Source organism: Babylonia areolata, chromosome 10 (genome assembly GCF_041734735.1).
Source record: "Babylonia areolata isolate BAREFJ2019XMU chromosome 10, ASM4173473v1, whole genome shotgun sequence".
NCBI lineage: Eukaryota > Metazoa > Mollusca > Gastropoda > Neogastropoda > Buccinidae > Babylonia > Babylonia areolata.
Genome location: NC_134885.1, coordinates 17933096 through 17960179, shown reverse-complemented (window position 1 = coordinate 17960179; position 27084 = coordinate 17933096). Strand labels below are relative to the sequence as shown.

At 40.2% G+C, this 27084-nt stretch overlaps 2 protein-coding genes across 5 annotated transcripts in view; one reads left to right on the top strand and one right to left on the bottom strand.

Annotated features, from left to right (window-relative positions):
- The window catches only part of LOC143286844 (recombining binding protein suppressor of hairless-like), a 59299-nt gene extending 45161 nt beyond the window's left edge, over nt 1-14138 (bottom strand). Inside the window, exons 1-2 of one of the 4 annotated variants that reach the window (XM_076594679.1) lie at nt 14090-14138; nt 1484-1865 (exon numbers count right to left, since the gene is read on the bottom strand). In XM_076594679.1, coding sequence (XP_076450794.1) covers nt 1484-1754 — 271 coding nt within the window. In that variant the 5' untranslated portion in view covers nt 1755-1865; nt 14090-14138. Of the gene's footprint in view, nt 1-1483; nt 1866-5510; nt 5527-12908; nt 13054-14089 lie in introns of those variants that run through there. The other 3 variants (XM_076594676.1, XM_076594677.1, XM_076594678.1) reach the window with 3 other exon arrangements.
- A 40-nt stretch (nt 14139-14178) lies between these two features.
- The window catches only part of LOC143286843 (ubiquitin carboxyl-terminal hydrolase MINDY-1-like), a 38052-nt gene continuing 25146 nt past the window's right edge, over nt 14179-27084 (top strand). The window contains exons 1-6 of the mRNA XM_076594675.1: nt 14179-14489; nt 16503-17299; nt 18723-18829; nt 19796-19986; nt 22124-22266; nt 24309-24502. Coding sequence (XP_076450790.1) covers nt 14339-14489; nt 16503-17299; nt 18723-18829; nt 19796-19986; nt 22124-22266; nt 24309-24502 — 1583 coding nt within the window. The 5' untranslated portion in view covers nt 14179-14338. The remainder of the gene's footprint in view (nt 14490-16502; nt 17300-18722; nt 18830-19795; nt 19987-22123; nt 22267-24308; nt 24503-27084) is intronic.

Sequence of the window (27084 nt, the reverse complement as noted above, 5' to 3'; positions counted from 1 at the left end):
ATTTTAACTCGGTATCCAGTCAACTGATTTTAAGACGTCAAGCCATCTGATTATTTTCAATATAATATGTTCTAAAGATGTATCCACAGTTCCAAGGTGTGTGAAAACAGGTCACCATCTGCCTCCTGTCCATGCAAGGACATCCCCAATTCCATCAACACGACATGTAAGAACTAAGAAGATTCTCCACTGTAACCTTACAAGTCACACTGGGAACTAGAAAAACAAAATGCTCTTCAGTTTAACCTTTCAGCACCAAAAGGACATTTAAGCACCAGCATTGAAGTGTACTGGCCACATGTAGAACATAGGGAGAAGGGGGTATGGGTATGGGAGTGGCATATCAAATAATGTTGCATGTAACCCCACCCGCCACAAAATGGCCATGTCAGGAGTGACATGGGGACTGTCTTCAGCTCAAGAACAAATGCCTCATTTTCCATTCACATGACAAGGATTGTCCTGCTTTTGTTCTGGGCCCATCTGTGTGTTATTACATACTGGTTGACCTGACACCATTATGCTGTCTTGTAAAACAGCTGGTGCCAGCAGCTGCTTACTTTCAAAACAACTGGCACTGTACACATTACAACACAAGGCACACAGTGACATACACAATAAACATGAAATTCTAATTCATTACATAATTTTTTTGTAAAAGTTCTGCTAACTTCAGTACAGTTCTCGAGAACAGTTTCATGGGGGCATCAAAGTGTGTGGACTGATTTTTATATATATAGATACTACACATCTGTTAAAGGATGTTTTAAAAAGGAGGGAGGGGGGAACAGATGCCTGTGCAACACGTAGACCTGGAGCATTGGTCTGGCTTTTACTGACTTTAGAGTAATGCCAACGATGCATGGAAAAAAATCTCTGCAGATATTAAACATCAAGTTCACTTTACAAGATCTAAAAACAAGTAGCTATGTTTCATTTCAATCCTAAATGTTTATAATAATAACAAAATGTTCAATACTGAAAATCAATCCTTTCAATAATGTTCCTTTTGACCTGAACCTGAAAAAAAAAATCAGACTACTTAACGATATTGTTTGTAAGTTATCAAAGTTCCAGCAGTACAATGCACATGTACAAAATCTAATCAATGCTAATAACTAAGCTAAATTTTGTGTTTGACTTTTAAGAGTCTGCTGTCCATTAAAAAATTGCAAACACTTGTTTGTGCATGAAAAATGGAAGCTAAATGCATGCATGTATTCATGCCATAATAGTCTATAGTATATCCCTCACATATACATACACAAACAACCCTGACAGACACTTGTTCTGTCTTTTTCTCACAGACAACTATGGGCACAACTCAAGAGATTCTGAATGTTGACATGTACACCAGCAAGTGCGATGTTCACACAAAGCAAACATAACAAGCAAGAGTGAGCCACTCCAACATCAGAAAAAGAACACACAAAAAACAAAAACAAAAACAAAAACGGAAAAGAACAGAAAAGGCACAACTCACACACAAAGGGATTACCATGTGACTGGTCAGGGATGCCCACGGTGACCCCACCCCCTCTGTGGAAGGCGGGCCCCACCATGTCATAGTGCTGCTGGTGCTCCTCTCCCTTCCCCCCCAGCCTGTGCCCAGACAGGTCCACGGGGGAGGAGTCCACCATGCCACCCTGGGCCATGCTGCTTCCGGCACCGCCCCTCACGCTCTTCACGTCTGAGGAGTGCTGGGAAGTGCTGGTGAAGTGGAGGGCGGACGGATCCAGTTCGGCACGGTGCATAGAGCAACCGGCCTGTGACACAACAAAGTTGGGCCCCCCTTGGATGGAGAAGGGCAGTGCATGGTGTGTCAGGGAGGGTCCACCCCCATAGCCATTCAAGCCATAATCCACCTGCAACATAAACACACACAACCCATCATCAACTTGTCTTTGGCCATTCAACTGGACATAGGATTATTACAACTAAAATGAAGCACCAAAACATGTCTATTGAAACCCAAGCCAGTCTGAAAGTGACCAATGCAATCTTTGTTCCCACCTTCAGTCTGAAAGTGATCAGTGCAATCTTTGTTCCCACTCTCAACTATCATGACCAGACCTGGACTCCAGACAAAGCCCTGGAGCAAAAACTAAAAACCTGTGAGATATCTCTGGCTCTCTGGCAAGCAGTTGGCAAAACCAGAAGGAACAGGAACAATGACATCAGACAAATAGTTGGTGATTCACCTATCAACCAGTACATGGTGCACAAACACTTAAAATGGTTTGGTCAACTAACAAAAATGCCTGTCAACCAGATTAGCCAGCCCTGCAACCCTACAAGAACACCTCCAAATACTCAGGCTTCAGAGCCAAAGGAAGACCACATCAGACAGGATCCATACCCACAGTATCATGCATGACTTCAGGCCTCCCATCATGCCACAGATCACCAACTTCATCTCCCCACAACACCTTCCCAGTAGCAGGACTTGGACAACAAATTGCTCAGCTTGTTCAAACTTCCCCCCATCTTCCTGCCAGACATTCAACTTGCTTAACTGTGAATATACTCTCACCAGGAAACTTTTTGATCAATTATCATATAATCATGAAACAGACTACGGTTGTAAGCTTGACATGGTGGTTTCTTCTTCTATCTGTGGGTTTTGTAGACAGCAACTCTGTTTAACTAGAAGTGTCTGAGTGGATGTTTACGTCTACTAGTAGTGTCTGAGTGGGATGTTTACGTCTAAGACCATGTTTACCCCACCATTATCAGGGTTGAGCATGCTAGATTCTTTATGTTAACGCTTCCATGACCCATTGAACACTGACACAGATTCGTTATATTTAAGTTAAAGTATGTCTTTGACATTCTGCATGTCTATGCACAAGAAAGGGTACTAACGGTTTTGCTTCCATGCAAAGAGATTAGAAAAACTTATCACCACCCTTTACCAGGCACTGCAACCAGGATTCAAACCCAGGACCCTCAGACAGAAATAAATGTTCAACTGATATGCATGTCTTGATCAAATAATGGATTCAAGGAAGTCCAAAGAAAAAGTAATGCTGCATTATTATAAAAACTAAGTTCCAGAAAGACTAAGAAATATTTGTTAGAAAAATACAAGTATTACAAAAATTGCTAAACTTCTGATCTAACACCTGATAATTCAATATAAAAAATAAAAAAAATTTAAACACCTATTCAGTATACTGATCTACATTACAAAATATCACGTGCCTTGTGAACACTTTCTGCCCAAATTTATGGGCCCTTTCAAACAGGCTTTGCCAATGGCAAGCCCCACAAAGAAACCTAACTCATAAACAAGCACCCACTTGACCACATTCTCACTACTTGCTGGGATCTGTTTTATTTCAATCACAAGTTTACAGCTCCTTCAATTGTTAATCCTTTCCAGCTTTTCGATCACATCTGACAGTCTGATGTACACAGTTTATGCCATAAACTACCACCATAGAAAACATGTTGTACATATTTCTCACTGATCTTCTGTGTTTGTGGACTGCAACTCCCACATTCACTTGTATACTGAATGGGCTTTTACATGTTTGACTCTTTGTACTCTGCCATGATGAAGGCAGCCAAACTGTTTACAGGGGGAGCCTCACTGATCTAATTCTGACCTTTACAGGGTTTAAGCGGATGGGTAGGTGGGTGTTTAAGCACATACAATGCATGCATATTGTTAAAATAAAATACTGGTATTCATAACAATAGTATTTGCAGTACAGCCTTAATCATAATTTCATCTGAATAATACATTTCTCAATAACGCTGCTTTCAAAATTTTCAATTACAGGAAAAACATATGCACACATGTAAACACAGAGTAATGTTACTGAAATATACAGCTTGTCTTTAATTTTATGCCAAATGATATGATTTTTATATTAAAACATAAAACATCTACAGGAAAATCACAAGTCATAACACAAAATTTGACTGATAAGCAAACAACAATCACACAACGTAAGAAAATTCATACATTGGTATAATTTTTTATGTGAAAACGGTATTTTATAAAAATCAATAGACTGTCGGAAGCCAGTGATGGAATTTCAAGTTCACATAATACACTTGACCTGAATACTTAGTCCATTTCCTATTGTGATCCTTAGTAAATGACAATACAGAGTACAATTTTACAGAGTGCAAAGACACAATTACAGATTTCTTGTGAACCTCAGCAGGTAAACGTAAGGAGCATAAAGGTAGAATTTTGATATGGTTTAAATGTAAAAGGAGGAGTTTGCATTATACTCCATGTTTGGTGATACATATACTTACAAAGTAAAATTACTGAGCTGAAAACTAATTCTGGAGGTGAGAAATTAAAAAATAAAAGATGATGAAACAATACTGTTGTTTTGATGAGATATGTTAACCCACACACCAAACCACGCACGCTTAATCATCACTAATATTTTTCCTACTCTGAAAACCATATATTATATGAAAAAATCAATAACAAAAATCACCAGATCTGCACAAGGTAAACTAAACTTCACAGTCACTGTTTTTCTGTTCAAAGCTGGACCTAAGTGGAAAAGCTCAATTAATATCAACTAAATAGTAAAATAAGCAGTAGGGAATTATTCTTTTAGCAAAATAACTGATCAGATGTTCTGGTGTTTCTTCTTCTTCTTCTTCGTTCTTGGACAGCAACTCCCACGTTCATTCATATGTACATGAGTGGGCTTTTACATGTACGACTGTTTGTACCCTGCCATGTATGCAGCCATTCTCCATTTTCGGGGGTGTTCTGGTGTTTAATTTTTCCAGCTTCTCTCTTTCTCTCCATCCCTCCCCAACCTTGTCTCCCATGCTCTAATCTCATCTCAAACGCTATCGCTTTTTGAAAACTAAAGCGACTGAAAGTAGAAAAATAAATGAACACAATGAACATTAATTTTTTCATCCACATCAACAGAATTTCCATTTCAGTCTGAACCAATGACACACAGTACTTCAGTTTAAACCCACAGCTGCATACTTTATATTATACATCAACATGCATACATGTTTCTTCACCCAGTTTCATTCAGCGATGGTCTAGACAAACTCACGCCTGAAATGATCATTAATGTTCACACTGCAAACCTCCTCTCACCTCCTACCCATCCCTCTGCCACCCCTCTATGGTCTGCCTCTCCACGCTGAATGCCATGTTCTCTCCATTCACAAAGTTATCAAGATCAACAAGTGTCAACTTCTGACATGTTACTTTTGTTAAATGACCTAAATGTCAACCTGGTTCTATCAAAGGCACCACATTACATCCACACAAAACAAGTGTGAACAACAAAAGTGAACAAGTCTAGCAGCATCCACAAAGTTATCAAGATCAACAAGTGTCAACTTCTGACATGTTACGACCTAAATGTCAACCTGGTTCTATCAACGGCACCACATTACATCCACACAAAACAAGTATGAACAACAAAAGTGAACAAGTCTAGCAGCGCACACACACCAGCGGCCACATGACACAACTGTTATTTCACATGAAAAGGGACGTTCACCATATGTAAACTGCAAACTTTCCCACGGGACTCTGTCAGCTCCACACCAGACAAAGAGGAACACAGACCTATCAAAGTGAAAACATGGGAGAATGATAATGTGCTTGGAGTTGTTCCCAATCCACTTTGAAGCCAATGCCTGTGTTACTATCAACTTTACCCAGTTTGTACACAGAGTTTGCTAGCTCCCCCTCCACCCCCAACCCCCTTCCTGAGCCTGTTAATAAACTCATAGTATATTACCAGCAGTTTCCTATTATTGCATAGCTGCGTGCCTCAACAAGCAAACAGCTATATGTGATTACTACACTAGACCCTAGCAGATGAGACTGAGGCTGGCTGGTATCAGTCTACAGAAAGTGTCTTTTTTATCTTTTTTTTATAATCCATACAAAAAGTATATCTGAAGCATTTTCAAACTTATTTCATTTATTAAATTAGGCAAATGAACCATATATCTGGCTAATGAAACAGAGAGAGTGAAAATTAGTGTGTGTGTGTGTGTGTGTGTGTGTGTGTGTGTGTGTGTGCGTGCGTGCGTGCGTGCGTGCGCGCATGTGTGTGACTGTGTGCACATATATATTCATGAATGTGTGCATGTGAACTAGCAATCTCCATTGTTCAAATGATGCTGAAGAAAGCAGATCTGCCCAGTCACACGCACTTTGACATCTTTGTGATAATGATACTAATATTGTTGCAACGCTCATCGCAGTGTGGAAAAAATAATTAACAAAACAACAACTCATTACAGTTTGTACAGTATGGAAGGCAAAATTTACCAATGCAAAGCAAAAGAAACAGAAGAGTTGGTTTTGAGCTATGAATAATGAAAGAAGTGGTGAGTATAAAAATGGATGACAAGAAATGATCAGATTTATGCCTGAGAAGCAGACAATGCTTTAGAGATCATCTATCAAGATGCTGTCAATACCATTATCTACAGATACATAAAATCTCTAGATATATATTCTCTCTCTCTTTATCTCTCTCTCTCTTGGTAGATAGATACATAGATGATAATAAATGTGCTCTGAAGCAAGTAAACATTCCCCACATGTATCTCCCTTGAAATCAACTCCAAATGAAAATAAACAGGATTTCAGTTAACAATTGTTTAAAAAAAAAATAGATAACTTTATAAAGCTCACTAATATATCCAGATTTGACATGCGATCTCCATAATTTTGAGCTTTCAAGTATTGAGACTTACTGTTAATACCTAACCAACCACGATTTTTTTTATAATTTCTTTAAAGTAGCTGATGGCTTCATCCACCGGAAATAAATTTTCACACACAATGACCAGAAGGCCTTGAACCAAGGGCAACATGAAATCATTTAAAGTGCTAAATTTTGGCAAACAATTCTCTGGTTCAGACAGCACCAAAATAGGTGAAAAAAGTAACATATGATTAAGGTCACTATCAGTGTCATGAGTTAAAAAAAAAAAAAAAAGGCTTGCAATTAACTTGAATAACTTGAATAACACTGCATCAATTACAGGTTTCCAAACACTAATAATCAAATGAAAGGCAAACTCAAAATGGTAATGATTTTCATAATTTCAGCACACTATTGTGTGTGTGTGTGTGTGTGTGTGTGTGTTTGTGTGTGTGTCTACTTTTTTTCTTTATTTATTTCAAATAACATGAACTGATAACTGATGTCAAGCAACATGCGCATATGTACACACACAGACCCATTAACTCTTCATTTCCAACAGTTTTTTTTTCACACGTGTGAAACAGAACACACATACATCAATACAGTCAGCAACACACAGGCAAGTATGCAGAGAGAGACAGAGACAAAAACTGAGAGGAGACAGAGAAGAAACAGGGAGACACAGGAAGGGTGGGGGATGGGAGTGGGGGGGAGGGGCTATGAGAGACAGAGACAAAAAGAGGCAGACAGGGAGGGGGTATGGGGCCAGAGAAAGAGACAGGGGCAAGAAAAGAATAGACAGGACAGACACTGAAAAAACTGGAATTTCCACACAGGATCAAGAGCGAACCAAAAGGAGCAGGGCAAAGAACAGGAAGAGGAGAGGAGGGAGGGAGAAAGGCAGAGGAAGGAGAGGCACCTATTGCAGTTCCTCCCCATGCATGTTGGTAGTGGGTGGTGGGAAGTTTGCTAAGCAGCACTGCAGTTCAGAGCATGGCAGCTTTGACAAACGTGCCCCTTTCTCACACTGCTCTGACCTCAAACAGGCAGTCAACCCCTGACCTCTGACCTCCACATCCTTATCATTTCCCACACACTGACACTGCCACCACCACACTAGAGGGGTGGGGGAGAGGTGTGGGTGGGGGGAATAAAGTACCACTTCCTCTTCCCCCATTTTCACCTCCCATCTCTCTGGGTTGGTTTATTTTGTTTTGTTTTTACAACCTAAATGCATATCAATCTGGTAATGTTTTCAATTAAACCTGACAAAGTCAGTGTCCTTTTTTTTTTCTTTTTTTTTTTCTCCGTTGTGTTGATATTGCAATTGGTCTGATATTTAATGGTCTGAGATTGACAAAAGATGGTCACATGGCATGCTTTCCTCTCTGATATCACACAAGCGTGGGCAAGCTCAGGACCAACACTAAACCTTCTGGGGAGAGGGAATGACATAGTCCAAGCGCCCGCTGAAAAAGCTTGTTTTGCGTCATAAAGTTTTTATCTTTGGCGATTCTAACTGAGTTTTCATTGCTTATTTCAAATCTAATGGAGGCCAGACGCTAAACTTTGGGCATTATTGTCTAAAAGTGAAAATCCAAGATGGCCGCCATTGAATTAGAGTGAAAGATGTTGTGATGGGTATCATGCATTTAAAGACATAAAAAATGTACAAACTTAGTTAAATAGCATGCAATGAAAGAAAAGTAATCACACTTGATGAAATACACATCAAATATTCGATAAAATGGCTACTTTAGAGAAATAAAGATGGCCGCCATCTAGTTTTCATATGATGTGCTGATCCGCAAAACACTTGAAACCGTTGTATTAAAATCACTTAAATTGTTTAACAGGGAGAAAACACTGGAACACTCACCAGTGTCTGCTGCTAGTTCTCACATCAATAGTGGCTGAAGGGCGTCTGAAGACAGGTCATGTATCCTCATAGTAGGGCGGGGCAATGACAGTCATTGGATTATTGCAGGCAATTGTGCCTCTGCATTTGCAAAATGCTGTACATGTAACAGACATTTTGGTGCAGGTGCACTGTACTGTGCTGCATCCAGTTTTACAGCTGCATCTGACCAAATTGAGAATTTCATCAGGAGCTGGCAGCTGAGCATCAAGTCCAAGGGCTGGGCGGAGTGTTAACTGGTGTAGCTGCCATCCGTACTCAACAGGATCCAGATCAGGAGGAGATGGCTCCCCTGCCGCTTGCCACAGCACAGCCTGAAAATGTGCTCGTTTGATGTGGGCCTGAAAACTTGCCATTGTCGGAGGAAGGCTACTCAGTTTTGGGGGAATGTGTCTCTTTCCAGCAATCCTCTTCCTGAAAATGTTGGCTCGGACGGTGTTCAGATTGGCCCCTGACTCGTCCCCATAGAGCAGATTAGTGAACTGAAGGCATGACTCAGAGATTTCCTGGAAAGGTACTGACATCTTCCCAAGCTTCAGTTCACCAGAGAATACTTCAAGCTTCTTGAGGACTGTCATCTTTCCAATTCCAGCAAAGGAAGAAACTGTGTCACAACCAGTCAGTGCATGAGCTGCCAGCAGATTAGGCATTATGGTTGCATGCTGTCTGATAACGTCGTTGACGCTTATGACATTATGTGTGGATGTGCACGACTCGATGGACAGAGTCATATTTTGGGACCATCCTTTGGTCTTCATGTGGAGATGATGTGCCAAGATGATGAGTACATCGGTGTCGTCAGAAACAACCCTGATGTTCCTCTGTCCTAATGACGATTCGTTGATGACATGAAACGCCATCAGCACATCAGCTTCTTCATGATACAGAGGGTCTTGCTGAAGTCCAGACCCCATGTGTATGGGGTGTGGGTCTGGCCCAGTGATGACAACATCTGTTCCTGGTGGAGGCTGCATGCTGCAAAGCCGATGTACGATCATTTGTATCAGTTGTTCCTTGTTGGCTGTGACTTTCAGCATGACACTTTGCTGTGGCAGAGGCGACTCTTCAGTCAGGTTGTACACACGACTAGTCCCCTTCTGACGGGCGGTTCGACAGCATGATTTTGTGCTCAGTTTGTAGTATCTGTCGAAGACCACATGTGACACTGGTGCTGCCTGAACTCGTCGCAAAATGGTGGCAACTGCGGCTGTGATGAAAGCCGAGACTTTAGCTGGAGCTGCAGGCCAAGGTACTGTCCACAAAATTGCACAGCCATCCAGGATGACAACAGTGGGAGGTTCTTGGTTGCGAACACCAGACAGAATCTGTATTTTGTTCTTCAGAGCAGCCTTGCTAGTTGTCCTCATGTCACCATTCTCATCAAAAAGGGCTGTAGATTGAAGAGCTAGTTCATGGGAAAACAAAGTCTCAATGGAAACGGATTCCCTGGAAGTCGCCATAATGGCAAGAACGCGTGCATATATGAACTCAGTGTCAATAGCAGTGTCCACTTTAGCATGTTTTGCAGTCACTTTCATGACTGCAGCCATGTTCTTCACTTTCTTTGTGAGCTTGAGATGGAAACTGGCAGGCCATCCGCCCTCAAACGCCTGTTGTTCTGCAGCACCAACCTCTACTGCCTCATGGACATTGACAGTTGGGTCATCAATGACACAGCCAGAAAACACGTTGATGAGGCCTGTGTCAGGATGTTTGCTGGTGTCCAGGATGTCAATGCAGGTAGACAATGTCTCTCGAATCTTTGCTCGGTCAGCAGCATCCTCCTTGATGCGTGTGTGACGCTCTTCTTTGTGTGTGTTGACAACTGTCTGAACATCCCCTTCTTTGATTTCCTGGAGGTCGTTCAATAGCTGGGTCAGCGTACTTTGTGAAAAGGCCCAGATGGCAAGGGTGGATTCATTGAGAGTGGAGCCTATGATTCCTGAAGGCCCATGGCCATAGCGCATGTAGGTCGTCTCAATGAAGAGATCTGACCAAACTCCATTCCACAGGCCGTCTTGATGGTGCATGACATGTTCCCCAGCCATGAATCTCTTCAGGACGGCTGGATGTAGGCGCTGCATGGATCGGAGGTAGTACAGACCGTAGCGAGCATAGTTGACGTGTCCAGAGGCAAAGAAGTAGGATCGCATCAGTATGTGTATAAAAGTCACAGTGAGTGAGACACTTTGTGTGTGTGTGGTGTGAACCAGACTGATCGCGTCACGTCTTCACAAGCATTTATATCTAGGTGTGGCTGATTTCTTTAATATCAAAATATACCATGCATCCACCCTCCCACCTCATAAATATCTCCTCTTTTTCTACTCTCTCTCTTTCTCCCACCCCCACCACTCCCAAATAAATCTTGTAGAATTCTCAAAACACTGAGCGTAGCTTTATGAAATAGCTCAGGAAACATGGATAACTGGCATTGCAGACTGGTCTCTGTTAATTAGGCTAACATTCCAATAGTACCAGTAACTTCTACACTTACTTCAGTGCTTATGCTTGTGCTGAAGAGAGGAACACTTGTCTCTCATTTTCAGGCCATTAACACATTGTGCGACCTTCTGTGATGATGTATTTTGACGCTCAACTCTTTTGTTTTTAGTACATGGAGGTGTGTTGTGGCGAAGCATCGTCTGCTAGCGCGCGCGTTCCTTAACCAGCGGAGCCCATATATCACGAAGGGGGGAAGCAGGCCGCGCTGTGCAGATTTCTGTGCCTGTGACATCACTGCGAGAGAAGCTGATAGCATTAGCACCCCTGCACGAATCTAGGTCGACTCATCCATGAGTCGCTCGGTCATCATTCTTGCATGAGAGGGGTTGGTATATTTCAACCAGCGGAAAAAATTATGCCCATAAGATACAAGTTGGCCCCCGACTGATATGAAGTCTAGAGACCCTGAGGAAGCAGAATCACCAAAGAAAAAAACTTTATGATGGAAAACAACGTTCTAGTACTTGTACATAGACTCGGCTCTCGGACTAACAGGGGTGTAGTTACAGGAAGCATGTTGCTTTCTCAGCATACATTGCTCTCTCATGAGATTCTGAAGCCAGTTGAAGTGAACACTGTCTTTCACACAAACCTAGAAAATAGAACTCGTAACCTCTGGGTATGTCACAAAAACAAAACTTAAATCATGGAAAGTATAGGCTGTTATATTTTTTGGTTCATCTTCTGCCAAGCCTGTGATTTCTTTTTCAATACATTCCCATACATTAATAAATGTCATGATGAAAAGTTAAGGTAAGTAGCCACACTTCTTATTTGTTGTTGTTTGTTTGCTTTTGTTATTTAAACTAACATGTTATATTCTTCTATGTTAATGTGGTTAAGTGTGGACAGCATCTCTGGAGATCAAAGTGAAAGCTAAGCATACACCAGTTCCCCTGTGTCAGAGCACCTTAACCTGATGATGCATGGGTTATGACAGAGAGAGAGAGAGAGAGAGAGAGAGAGAGAGAGAGAGAGAGAGAGAGAGAGAGAGAGAGAGAAACACAGAGAAAAAAATCTACAACTGACTAATCTTCTAAAAGTTTATCATGCTGTTATGTTTATCAAGAAATGATACAGCATATCTTTTTTTCTTTTCTCTGCCCACTTGATCAATAAGAATTGATCAAAACTGAACGGGTCCAAAATTTATGATTATAAATAACTTTCAGAACTATCATTTATCCCCATCCAACTTGCCTTTATAACACACACACACACACACACACACACATACACACATACGCACACAAACACACACACACACATATATATATATATATATATATATATATATATATATATATAATTATAAGTAAAAATTATGCTGATTTTAATCACCACATACTTATTTCTTTCTTTCTTTTTTCCTTTTTGTTCTGTTAAAGAATCTTTCCCTGTCAGTATATTAATTACATCTAGAATTTGCAATAATCCTTTTTTTCTTTTTCTTTAAATTGCTTTTCAAATAACTGACAGTTGACTTGAGCAAGTGGTAAGAGCTTGATGGGTATGGGCAGACCGTGTTCTAGTCTTCAGTTTGGTGGGCCAACACAAGTGGGAAGCTCAAACAAAGGGCAAGCTGGGGCCTTGTGGAAAGTTCCCACGCCTCGGGGGCTTTCCTCTGATTGATCAACAACCACTGACTGGGTTTCACTGCCAAGAAGAGGGGTCAAAGATAGTCTCAAAACTTTTGAAACAACTGTCGGCAAAAAAAAACCAACTGTGTACTGTGATTAAACGATTTTTATTCTGATACATCCTCCACGGAAAACAGTCATAATTCTTATGGTTTAAACAGAACCCACCTGCGGATTGTAGAGTTGGTCATTCATGATGTTAGACAGAAGCGCAAGTTGTCCACTACCAACTCCGTTCCCAGTCAAACTAATTAGAAGTTTGTTGAGTGGACTTCTTTAAACTGTAATCTACTGATCAACGTACACTGCTCGTCTTAATGCAGTCTAACACCACAAAGAAACACGCGGCGTTAGATGATATTGTCAAACTACAAGCGATTAAGTGTGCACACCACCAGTTGGTGGTAGCACTTCGAAATGCACACTCGTGGGAAAAAAACATTTGCATTCGAGATCGTGAGAACAAACCGGGGAGAGGCTGTTCCATTGATTGGTGCTATCTGATTTGTTTCGACAACATGTGATGGTTAAAGCATATGACTAAAAGTTATGTTATATTACTATTCACAGTCAACAATAAACTACAAATAAATTATACTGTGTAGATACAGGCAATTCACTGCGCGTATCTAGTCCCATACTTTCAAATCACTTTGCCGTCAGTCTCCAGCACGACAAGCGCCCAGTAAAGGGAACAGCCATTTTCCCAGCTTTCAGGAAAGCTCATTGGTAACTTCCATATACGGAAAGCAGGTGTTCCCACGGCACAAGTCGGAGTCAGAATGTGCTTTGGATGGGTAGACGGAGGGGGTGGTGGGTGTTTTAAAATATAATAACGTACCACATGGCAGAAGTGCAGAGTGTGTTCAAACATCGGGGGTATGCGTGGTCATTATGTAACAAACAAACCCGAATATGGTAAAAACGAAAGCAAATCATCCCCACTGCCATCCATTCATGTCAAGCTAAGTTCAACTCACTCTGGAACTGGCCCAACAGTGACCATTCTTAATTCTAGACAGTCCACATTCATACACACACTGTGCACAGCTGAATTGCAACATCCTTGTCACTGTTATACGCTAGTAACAATTTGGTTATATTCACACGACAATGTTGATTTGGTGAGAATGCATCAGAATGTCAAGCCAACAAAAATGTATCCAACTTTCCTATCTTCCCACCGTTTCAGATGTACAGAGACAAATACAAAAGACGACAGGAATAAAACGCATCAAATCTGAACTGCCAGCTAATATTTTGGGTGTCAATTAAGACATGAGAAATGTGCCATATCTTAAAGAAAAGTAGAGCCAGCAGAGATAGTAAAAGAAGCAAAGTTACCGTACTTTCCAGTCCTAAAGTTGCCAAGATGGCGAACAAAACAACTGCACATGCGCTTGTTTGGAATAAGTAACTTCCGCTTTCGCGAGTAAGGCTATGTGGTGCAGTGTTTGACTCGAAGAAGAAGATTGTAGGGATTCTGACTGTTTATTTTTGAAAGGAAACTATTCCATCTTGTGTAACACTCACGAGATTTTAAGTTATCAATATCTGAAGATGAATGTTATTTGATTGAAGCTCTTAATTAATCAAATATGGACAGCTCGACTGAACCTCTCACTCCCAGCTGCTCATCTGAGACCAGTGCCGTGAGTGTGAGTCAGAATACCACATTTGAATCTGAATCCTCTGAAATGGAAGTCCCAAGTGAAGCACTTGATCAGATGCCAGATAAACCAGACGCAGGTATGGCTCAGTTGTTGTTACACATTATCAATTTATATAGTCCTAATCTGAATAGAGGTGGTTGTCGGCATTCAGAGATTGACCCCGGACATCGATGAACAAAAAGCGCAGAACTTTAAACGAATCATTTGATTCAGGAGGCTTTTTTAGTTTTAACTCGTGACTTGCTTTAGGTTGTCAGGTTTATTTCCTAAAATCGGAAGAGAAGTTGAATATTGATAAGTGTTAATGTGAATATATATTTTTATTTTGTTACACTGAAAGGTAATCATGCCCAGTTCACACTAAAATTAAATGACTGATTAATTACAGTTGACATGTATACACATGTTTGTGTGTGCATCACTGTGACAGTGAGTATTTACAACCCTTTTTGGTGTGTGTGTTTGTGTGCTATCTGTGGGTGTGTGAGTGTGACTGTGAGAGAGAGAGAGAAACACAGAGAGAGAGAGAGATTTTATCAATTTATGCATTTAGCTTGTGAACTGGAAAATTTAATAACATTTGATTGCAAATCATCTATTTATAGTATTGTCACAGGCTCTGTCACAATGTCAGGTGACTTTTTCTAATTTTAGAAAAGTATAAAACAGCTTCTGGTAGTGGTACTGTTGTGTGTGTGTGTGTGTGTGATCAACTTATAAATGATATGTGCATGTTATTACTTGTGTGTGTGTGTGAGTCACTGAGTGTGTGTGTGTGTGTGCGCATGCATGTGCATGTGCATGTGACTTCCAGGACTCTGTGTGTATGTGTGTGTGTGCAGCAATAATCAGATAACTGTTAACGTATACAAATTACAATGATACCTTGATTATTTATTCAGTTGCCCTGTTGATGCATATGTAGTTATGAAAAATAGGTTTGGGCAACTGTTTCTGCTCCACATCATATGTAATTTTTAATTCATATTCAGGTATTTGAGTGCTTGATGAATATGAAGTCTGTGAGATTCTGCAATAACTCATGTTTTTGTTTGTGCTATGGTCCAGAGTGTGTTCGGAGAGGCCAGTTGTCCTTTTCTATTGTGAATGTCTGTTCAGGTAGATTTTTGAAGCTGTGGTGGTTAATGGATAGTATTTGTTTTATTCATCATAAATTTACCTCTTTTTCTTTTTTTTCTTTTTTAAATTTCTAAATTATTTATGTGTCATCATTGGTGTGTAGATAAACTTTGTAGGATGAAAACATGAAAAGAGGGCTTTCTGTTCAAGTTCTTCTTTGATGTAAAACCAACACTGTTAGATTGACAATATCAAAAAGTACAAGACTGAAACTACAGTTTGCAATTTAGTTTGTGAAGAACTAAAATGTGTCCATCATGCAGATATTTGTTTCGTAGGTCATGTAAATGGTCTTTAGCATTCATTAATCAAACATCAAGAGGTCTGCTGAATATGTTTGGTAGATAGCGTTCATATATCTCTCTTTTTTATATTTATATGGAGAGAGAGGGAGAGAGATTTTTTTTAAAAGATTGTTCCAGTTGCTTTTGTGTTGTTGTTTTTTGTTGTTGTTGTTTTTTTGTTTGTTCATTTTTTTGTTGTTGTTTTAGTGTTGTTGTTTTTTGTTTGTTTGTTTTTAACTAATTCTGTTTATAGTCTCTACCAGAAGTATGATAACATGTTATCTAGCACTCACACAAGATGACACATGCATGCATACATGTGCTTAGATTCATGAAGTTAACATGCGCATGCATGCAGTTACACACACACACTTACAGGCATGTGATGTACACACACACACACATACACACACACGCACGCACGCACGCACGCGCACACACACACACACTCACACACTCACACACACACAGTCGTTGGCTGATGTGAAATATATTCACATGTGAAATCTTTAGTAAATTAAAACTAATTTTATGGGACTGTCTGTTCTGTTGAACAGCTAATCATATGTATTTTTCACCCCCATGTAAAGATATATATATATATGTATATATAGTACCATAGTAGTAATAGTAGTAGTATATTTTTTCTCCTCCGTCAATCACAGGTTCCCCAGACAGCAGTGCAGTTTCCAATTCTGGTAGTAAGACACTTGCTGATAATGTGGAAAAACCAGCTGAGCCATTACCAGGAGCTGAGAGCAGAAGTGAAAGTTCACAACTGAACAGTACATCAAATCTATACCCAATACTGGCAGAGCATGAAAAAACACTTGGGCAGGTTTGTGAAGAGAAACAAGCCACAGACTCCATGTCAGAAAACCCACCATGTACCGAGACAGACTCTGATGCTTCCTTTGTTGTCCTGGGGAAGAGCAGTTCTGAGGCTGTGAACAATCAGCCCAGTGATGTGAGCGGAGAGGCAAATAGAGACCAGGAGATTTCCTCATTTGCAGAGGCTTCAGTGAAGAAGGATCCCACAAAGGATGCAGTTCAAAGAAAAATTAAAGACACAGGTGAAACTTCTGCTGTTACCCCAGCCCCTCTTGCAGAGTCTGAGGCCTCCCCATCCTCTGAGGATGCATTCAAGGGCAGACCCACTAAGCTGGAGATGCTGGCTTCAGAGGCTGCTGTGGCCGGCAGCACAGAAGGAGGGGCAGCAGGAGGTAAGCCTGGCAGTGCAGCAGGTCAAGGGGAGAGTGTGTACTATGTGAAGTGGATCTTGTTCAACAACACCAAGGTGCCCATCATTACACAGAATGAGAATGGGCCATGCCCCCTGCTGGCCATCATGAACGTGCTGCTGCTGAAGGGCAAGGTGTGCCTTGCCCCCTTGGTGGAGATGATCACCTCAGAGCAGCTCATGGCACACCTGGGGGACTGTGTGGTGGAGAGTAAACCCAAGGTACTGCAGTGTGTTCATTGTGTGTCTCTGTGTGTTAGTGTGTGTGTGTGTACACAAACATTTTATGTGTTTGTGCACATATGTGTTCACAAACATATGTGTGGATGAGGGGTATTTTTGAATTTTTTGTTTATAAATAGATGTGGGTGCACTTGGATAGACCCATGTGTATGACTAAGTGAATGGTGTTTCTCTCCTTCCCATCTCTCCCTTTCTGTCTCCCTCTTCAGTTTTATAAGTTTGTATAGTATCAGTGTACAGTGCATGCCTGTTAGTACTGACCTTTTCAATTTTTTTTTCAATACATGTATTTGACAGTGTGTTTGCAAGATCATTTGGTGCAGTCATGTTATTACATCAAGAAAGAATATTCATACACAGTTTATATATATATATATATATATATATATATATATATATATATATATGCAGTCCTGAGAAAGAAAATAAAAATCTGTTACACTTTTTGTGTTTGCAGATGTAAAAGAATTGAAATAGATAAATGGGAAACCATAATTTAGAAACAAAACTTTTCACACTTGTTCTCACAATGGATATCAAGGGCTTCGGTTGAGGGTACAGGTCCGTAGATCTGACATTAACACAATGTACATGTATACTTTAAGCTCGAGCAGTCTGTTGCATCACACTTCTGTCCACAGCTATGATTTTGTTGCTGACATTTGACACTTTAGTTTTAAGAACAAAAACAAAACAGACAAGAGAGGCAAGGCCTTCAAGACTCACTTGTGATAAATTAAGTCCCCTAGCATTAATTACAGAGTAATTTCCATTTTTTACTATCTGCACCAAACCGTTTGCAAAATAAATCAAAATTCCATGCTTAACAAAAGAAGTTCCTGTTTGAACAAAAAATGATAATAATGACTCCTCTTGTTGTTGTGTCAGAATAAGAGGTCAAAGTGCCAAGTTTAGAGAATACACAAAATGTAAATATAACAGTAAATGCAGTTTGCATATAATTAGGCTTCTTTTTTTTATTTTTTTGTGCCCATCCCAGAGGTGCAATATTGTTTTAAACAAGATGACTGGAAAGAACTGAATTTTTCCTATTTTTATGCCTAATTTGGTGTCAACTGACAAAGTATTTGCAGAGAAAATGTCAATGTTAAAGTTTACCACGGACACACACACACACACACACACACACAGACAACCGAACACCGGGTTAAAACATAGACTCACTTTGTTTTACACAAGTGAGTCAAAAAAGGTGTATGAAAAAAGTGCTTAAGAATCTATCAATAGATCTTTTCAACTTTTTCTTTCACTTCCATGGGTGTTTGTCATGCCCAGTGTCTTGATTAATCAAATGAATCTACTTTCCTTTTACAGTTCTGCAATGACCACAATGTCAGTATGTGTGATGGGACATTAAACAGATCCTTGTTGTTGCCCCCAGAACCTGGATGAGGCGCACCGTGTCAACTATGAGCAGAACATGCAGGATGCCATGAACCTCATGTATAAGCTGCAGACGGGGCTGGATGTCAATGTCAAGTTTACTGGGTAGGAATGCCTGTTGTCTTATTTTGTTTCAGAACATTTAAAAAGTGTTTTGTGAATCTGCCAGATATATCCGAAGAGAAAGTAACCTATCTCCTACAAAAATTTGGTTGTAATTTTCATTTGCTGTAAACTCTACCTCTGAGTATGCAATGTTTTGAGGTTTTTACTAACTCTGATAGAGCTGCTTGCTAGTGATGACAAGCCATTGGAGTTATCAGATGATAACAATATGAAACAACTTGTGAAAGATAAGAAATCACTACAGAATGAAACTGGAGAATTTGATAAAAGGAAAATTCTGTTTCAAAGAAATCAAAAGTTTATAATGAATTAAGAACAAAAAAAAACAAAAAAAATATCATAACAGCTTTTTAGGAGTGGTTAGTTTTTCTCCAGGGCCTTGACAAGGCACACTGTTTCACTGTGTGTTTTGCTGTTCTTATCCTTCTATTCAGGCAGCCATACTCAATTTCAGGGGTTAAAGTTAGAATAGTGAAAGGTCTTTTATAGCCATTGCTATACACAGCCACTGTATCTACTAATCTAGGACTTAGCTTTGGAAGGCAGGGCCCAATGCCCTCCTTCAATCGTTTTAAACTTCCCAAACTGAAGTCGGGTACCCATTCACACCTGGGTGGAGTGAGGAAAATTAGAGAAAAGTGCTTTTCCCAAAGACAAGACACCATGCTGAAACAGGGCCTTTTGAAATTCCAATCAGACCCTGATCATCGGTGAGTTCTGGATCAGAAGTCCAACACCACATTGCTTCTGTCACAGTGCCTCATTTGAGGAATGCCTGGAACCAAAAATGTTGCTAAGTGTTGTTTTACAGTGAGCGTTGCTAAACTTGGGGCTGTCACTGTTGTGCAGCATTATGTTGCATTTGGTTGCATTACACGTGTCACATGACATACACAGAGTTGCTGCATATGACAGTATGTAATTAATTATTTGATATGTGTGCAGGGTGTCTGACTTTGAGTACACATCAGAGTGCATCATCTTTGACTTGTTAGAGATTGGTCTGTACCATGGATGGCTGGTGGACCCTCAGGATCAGGAGAATGTGAAGGCTGTGGGCAAGTGCAGCTACAACCAGCTTGTGGAGAAAGTCATCCAGAACAAACACTCTGCCAAAGATGCCTTGGTGCAGGAGGGTGAGTGTACATCACTCTATGTATTGTATTGTACTGTATTACTTTTTTGATCACAACATATTTCTCCACATGAAATTCAGGCTGGTCTTCCTGGGATGAGTGCATTGCCACAGTGCAGCACTACTGTTTTTTTTTTTCTGTCTGCAAGTGTATTTGGTTTACTGTGAAAGTTGATTTATTATTCTGTTAAATTTTGCCAGAGTCAGCCACTTTTTTCCCATTGGTTCTTTTTACATGCTCTAAGTGCACATTGAACTTTTATTGTGTCATGAGAAAGACTAGCACCCAGACCACCACTCAAGTTCTAGTGGTGGTGGGAGTAAAAATCCTGGTCAGGATAAAGGACTCTGACCCATGGACACTGGCTTCCCAGTCAGGTACATTACCACTAGGCCACTACTCCACCACTAGTGCAAGGTGTTATATCAGTCACTGCATGATCAGTTGATGGTGCACCATATGGACTTGCCACAAGTTGTACACTCAATTGATTTGCTGTGAGAAACTTAGGGACAGCTGTTACATTCTTAACAATACCTTTTGTTTATTTTTTTTTCTTTCCTTGTTTACCTTTTCCTTCTTTCCTTGCTACTGGTGTGTAGGTAACTGTATAATTGATTGAAAACTTACCTTCCATAATTAAACTTTATTTTACCTTCCATGCATTTTAAGTGCTGTCAGGTGTTGATTGAAAAGGAAAATGGGGGAGCAAAGGAATCAGATTTGGAACACAGTTACTTTGGTGGAAAAATGTTTTAAATCTGTTTGTGAATTTTGCTATTGTGATCTGACATCCTGACTTTTTTTTCTTTTTTTCTTTCTTTTTTTTTAAGGAAAAAAAATAATGTTTTGAAGTGTTTTCGTGTTACTTTCGTTAAGCCTCTGAATTCCCAGGAGGAAGGAGGGGGAGACATGGTAACAGCAAAATTCCAACAATGCACAGTTTAGGGAGATTCTCTTCAGGTGTACCCATGTTATTCCAGCAACAAAAGTCTTACTTTGAATTATTAAAAAAGCTTCTCATTTTGAAAATAAATCTGACTTCTTTGTTTTTCAGTAATAAGAATCTTAAAGAAGTTGAGATGTGGAAAGCCTGTTACATCTCAAGCTCATTATCTCTCTGATGGTTCAAAAACATTATAGCTGTGATCATAATCAATGTATGCATGAAATAGAAACTTATGGAGTATTTCTGATACCACATAAACAAGAAATGGAAACTGATAAAGCTTTTCAAAGACCATATAAACATGAAATAGCAACTGGTGAAGCTTTTCTAAGATCATATAAACATGAAATAGAAACTGATGGGGCTTTCCTAAAACCATATAAAATGAAATAGAAACTGATAAAGCTTTTCTTACCATATAAACATGAAATAGAAAATTATTGGGCTTTTCTAAGACCATATAAAATTAATTATAGAAACTGATAAAGCTTTTCCAAGACCATATAAACATGAAATAAAAACTGATAATGTGGAGTGATGGCCTAGAGGTGACGTGTCCACCTAGGAAGCGAGAGAATCTGAGCTCACTGGTTCAAATCACGGCTCAGCCACCGATATTTTCTCCCCCTTCTCTGGACCTTGAATGGTAGTCTGGACGTTAGTTATTTGGATGAGACGATAAACCGAGGTCTGATGTGCAGCATGCACTTAGCGCACGTAAAAGAACCCATGGCAACAAAAGAGTTGTTCCTGGCAAAATTCTGTAGAAAAATCCTCTTTGATAGGAAAATCAAATAAAACTGCACGCAGGAAAAAATACAAAAACAATGGGTGGCACTGTTGTGTAGCGACGCGCTGTCCCTGGGGAGAGCAGCCCGAATTTCACACAGAGAAATCTGTTGTGATAAAAAGAAATATAAATACAAATAAAGTTTTTCTAAGACCATATAAAATAAAATAGACACTGATGGTGGTTTTTTAAGACCATGATTTTATTAACATGAAATAGAAACTGAGGAGGCTTTTCTAAGACCATGTGAAATCAAGTAGAAACTGAAGGAATGGAGATTTTCGAAGACCATATAAACATAAAATAGAAACTGATGAAGGTTGTATAAGACCATACCAACATGAAATAGACCCAAGACCATAGCACCATGGACCATTGCTGTATTTTTTCTGTTTCAGCATTGATTGCTGAGCAGTTTCTGGATAGCACAGCCTCCCAGCTGACATACCATGGGCTGTGTGAGCTGTCCTCCACTGTGAAAGAACAGGAGCTGTGTGTCTTTTTCCGCAACAACCACTTCAGCACCATGTACAAACATAACGTGAGTTCTGCCTATGCTCTTCACTCTGCTGCACAGGGTACACCACCGAACAGTCTGGAAAAGTTTTTTGAAAATACAAGAACTACTTCCATGGCTGTTTTGTCCTGCAGAATCTGGGAAAGCCATGCAGTTTTGATATAACTCCTGACCAGTACCTTCAACAAAGAGTTTGATGACTTTTGATAAAAAAAAAAATTTTAAATGTCTAAAAAAACAGAAAGTAATAAAAACTTAATATACATACCAGGATACCGATCTCTTTCATCAGCATTGTACCAGACAAATTTTTTATTCAGTGTGGCTTTTTGTTTGGTAATGAAATTTTCAGCAAGGTCTGGAAAAGGTGTAGGGGTATACTGTATGTATGCTGGATATGGTCTTGTGTCTGTAACCTACCAAATGGATCACAGGATCATGAACCCATTCAGTGCCAGAGAATTTTGTAAAAAAGTGCTCTCCCCTTGCCAAGGAATTTTGAGAATTCAGGAAGATTTTATTTTCAAGTCTGACACAAAAAGTGTATGTGATGCAAATAGAAAGTAAATGTTTATATCAAGGAAAGTGAATGAGGGTTCTGAATCTGGACTATTTTTTTCCAGTTATTTTTATTGTAGATAACTGTTCAGGCATTTCAAAGTGGGGATGATTACTTTTGTGCAACAATAAAATCTATTTTCACCTCTATCGAATGACATCCCAAAAGAAAACAAACAAAATACAGCTGGAAATAGCATTCTTGTTGTCAAATTATATCTGTAGAAGAAAATAGAACAGGTTACAAGTTTATTATCACAAATCACAACTTGTGTAGACATGTAAGTGAATAACTGTCCCAACAATGACAAACGTGGGTACTGTCAACATAAAAAGTCAACATAAACAGTCAGTCATGTGCTCAGAGATAGCAGTCGAGCTTTTAGACAGCTAAGTGCTTTCCCCCTTTAAAGGATGAGCTGTTTGATGACCGTCTGTCCAGGCTGCAGCTGGGCTGATTAAAGTATTTGCTGTTCTTGGGTTTACCTCCTTTACAAACAAGTAAGCCATCTGAGTCATTGACAAAAAGCGTGGAAAAAGATAACACATGTTTACATCCAGTACACTTTTAACCCTGCGTTTCATGAAAATTGTGGATTATTGGCTGTTGTCTGTTTTCCATCAGTGTCCAGTGAAAGAGTATTTGACAGACATCCACAGCCATGCCCCCTTCCATGGCCTCTGACTGGCATTTTACAGATAGTCTTACACCACTCCGATAGTCTTGCACCACTCCTCTCCCTCACCTCCCCCTCTTCCCACACTACTCTGCACATACTTTGTCAGTCATAGTCACCTGCTGTAGAATGCTGTCTGATTGGAATAATGGCCTGAACAAGCATCAGATGGGATGTCAGTTTTCTTACTGTTGTCATTCACCTTCATATTCAAACAATTCTTTAGACAAGAGAGATCCATCTCCATCGTTATACCTATCCATAATTATTAGCACAGCTTGCAGTATCATGTCAGTCTCCTGACTGGAACCACTGCCATTGCTATTTTTGCATATGAGGCAACCCACTTCAATGCACACTCCACGTAGTCCAGTACGCAAATCATAATCGAGAGGAATGGGGACTCATGCTCATATGCTGTGCTCATTTAAATCAACACACCAAACTAACCATTCTGAGCGTGTTTATGTTCATGGAACCAAACTCCGATGAAGGAAAGATTGGAATAGATAGAGGACTACTGTGGACATCTTATAGGCACTATGGCAACAGTCTGGTGACATCTTATATGTACTGAACGGATTATTGTGTGCATTTGATCATCTTTATGTGTATACACACATGGACTAGCGGGTCTGCACATCTGTTGTACTGGGAGGTTGAAAAAATTTCCAACTGTTACCCAGCAGGAACCATAGTCAGGACCCTCAGATTTAAAATCCAACAGTGTAATCATGCAACTTTTGGACCCATGATGCATGTGTATGATGTCATTGTTTGTATGTTCAGAATAAACTGTTCCTGCATGAAGTGCATTGTGTGTGTGTTCAGAATGAACTGTTCCTGCTGGTGACAGACCAAGGCTTTCTGACAGAGAGCAAGGTTGTGTGGGAGACGCTGTCCAATGTTGACGGGGACTGTCACTTTGTGGATGCCAACTTCTGCACCTACACCAAGCCACAGCCCTCCACTGACCCCATCCCCACCAGCCCTTACCTGTGTGGGGACGAACAGATCAACTCTGAGTGAGCACCCTTCTTTCTCTTTCCTGTCAGCTATTCTGCCTGAGCTCTGTCAGTCTGTGTTTGTATATTTAGTCTAAGAAAATTACGAAAATACCTCAAACAAATTGCAAGAAAAGGCTTTTTTGGCTCTATGTATTCAGGATTTTTCACACTATCACCTGTAAAAAATCGAAGAAAATTGAATGTCAGATAAGAGCAGGAAAATTAAGTAAAGAAAAATAAACACAAGGAGATGGCACGAACGGAACACCATATTTGAGTCTGAAACTCTCAACTGGGTCACGTCACTGACACCTTGTCAAGGATGCCACAACGGGGATGGGCCTGTTAAGTACTACACTTCTCCGGCATTTCGTCCGCGCAGCGGAACCTGCCTACCACTGTATCTTATGCTTCTCTGTTGAGCATACTGAATATCATACATGATTTTACATTGCTTCATTGTTAAGTAATGTTTCCGAGAAAGCAAGTGTACTTAAACAGTCAAATTAGACTGTTACTAAAATATAATCACAGTTATCATGATCTTAAAGTGCGCTAGCACAGACTGCATGGCAGTGGCATAGGGGTAGACAGGTTCGCGCGATTCCTTCGTGTTCGCGTGTGTGAAGTCAGAGTATGGTAAACCATGCACTTAATAAAGTTTCTTTCGCTGAAAATTTAAAGTTTTATTTTTTGAGATTTCTTTGCAAAATGGAAATGGACTAATATCAAGACATGTGTGATTTGCAAACACCCCTGCAGTGTTGACAAAACATTTTCCGTACTATCGGAAAAGGGCTGCAAAAGTGATAATAACATTTTTTATAGTAAGTTTGTGGGCTTTCGTTCCCATCAGTGTTTATTTCATATGTATTCGTTTGTTTATTTCTTTAAGCACTGTCTTCAAGGCTTAGCTTTTATTGTTTTCTTTTGTTTGTTTGTTTGTTTGGTGTTTTTTTGTTTGGTTTGGTGTTTTTTTGTTTGGTTGTTGTTTATCTCCATTTAACTACTGACTGTGAAAGTGTGTGTGTGTGAGTGTGTGTGTGTGTGTGCGCGTGCGCGCGAGCTAGGAAGGCGGAAGGGCGAGGGAGGGGTTAGGAAGGAGAGGGACGGAATTGAGAAGAAGAAGAAGAGAAAGAAAAGAGAGAGAGAGAGAGAGAGAACTAACAGAAGGAATCTTGTTTACTGAAGGAAAAGAACAAGCACAGGAAGACTTTTCTTACGTACTACCCCAATTTTATGAAAAAAAAGGAACTTGAGGAAAGGCAATAAGAAAAACAAGGTATTACATAAATGTATATGCCAGAAAACAAACGAATTTCAACTGACAGCGTACAGAAAAGCTAGTCAGTGTGATTTTAACGCACGATGCATATCTGTGTATAAACAGAACGTTGCATCAGAAGAGAGAGAGAGGGGCCTGGTTGGTCAGGTATGATGCAAGCTGTTCACATGGGCAGTCACTGTGGCATCTCTGGCTTCCTGCCCATAATCGACCTCAGTCCAAGTGACATGGCCTGTCTCTACTCTACCATGCATTTCACCACAAAACAGGCCACACGACACAACTCAACACCTGTCCTGACTCTGGATCAACCACTCTGGTGGAAAGCCAAGGACATCTTGCTAATGAGCCTTCTGCCAGTTATATGAAGTCGATGGTGCTGCGCCTTGGTGCTTTCCATGCTGAAATGAGCTTCTGAGGCTGCATTGGACAGTTGATGGAGGGCAGTGGGTTGCAAGAGGTTAAAGGTTCTGGAATTGCCCTTCTCTCCTAACGCTGTCATGCACATGACGCAAGGAAAAGCAGTGACACGAGCAGGAAGGGGACATTTTAGTGGACTCTTTGCTAAAACGCACTCGTGACTGCTAAAACATGTGGAGTCAAGCTGCCAACTACACAGAACCTAGATCTTGTTCCAGAAGACCTTCATTTGGAACAAGTGGATCTACAAGTTCAAAATGAACTTCAAAATTCAATTGACACTTTCAGATCAAATGCTACTGATCACACGGACTTCACCGAACCAATGTTAGATGAAAATCTTGATCATGGACTGGCTTTGTATAATTTCTCTCATGGAGGGCAAACTTGTAGCTCATGACCTTGAGGCAAACACGCATCTTATCTCCACAATTTCTGACAAGTTGGATGCAAAGAAGGAGAAGCTAAAACAACACCTCACAGCTGCCTCGTGGTTGCAATACAATCATCTCATAGATATTTTACGATGTTTTCTGAAGGCGGAGAGGACGGGAAACTGGCATCTTCACCTGAGTACATTGCAGGAGATGATACCTTTTCTTGCTTCAGCTGGTCACAGTCTGTACACAAAGTCAATCCAGCTGTACCTACAAGATATGGTGCAACTTGAACAAACCAACCCTGATGTGTACAACAAATTTCAAGAAGGTCATCATATTTTCCGCAGAAGTGATCGCTACTTGGCTGGTCTTTCTATCAATCTTTTATTGAGCAAGTGTTGATGAGAAGCATCAAATCAACAGGGGGATGACACGTGATCGTGGAATATCAGAATCCCAACATGCAGCATGGCTTCTATCAATGCCCACTTGTGCTGACATCAGTGCGTCCATTC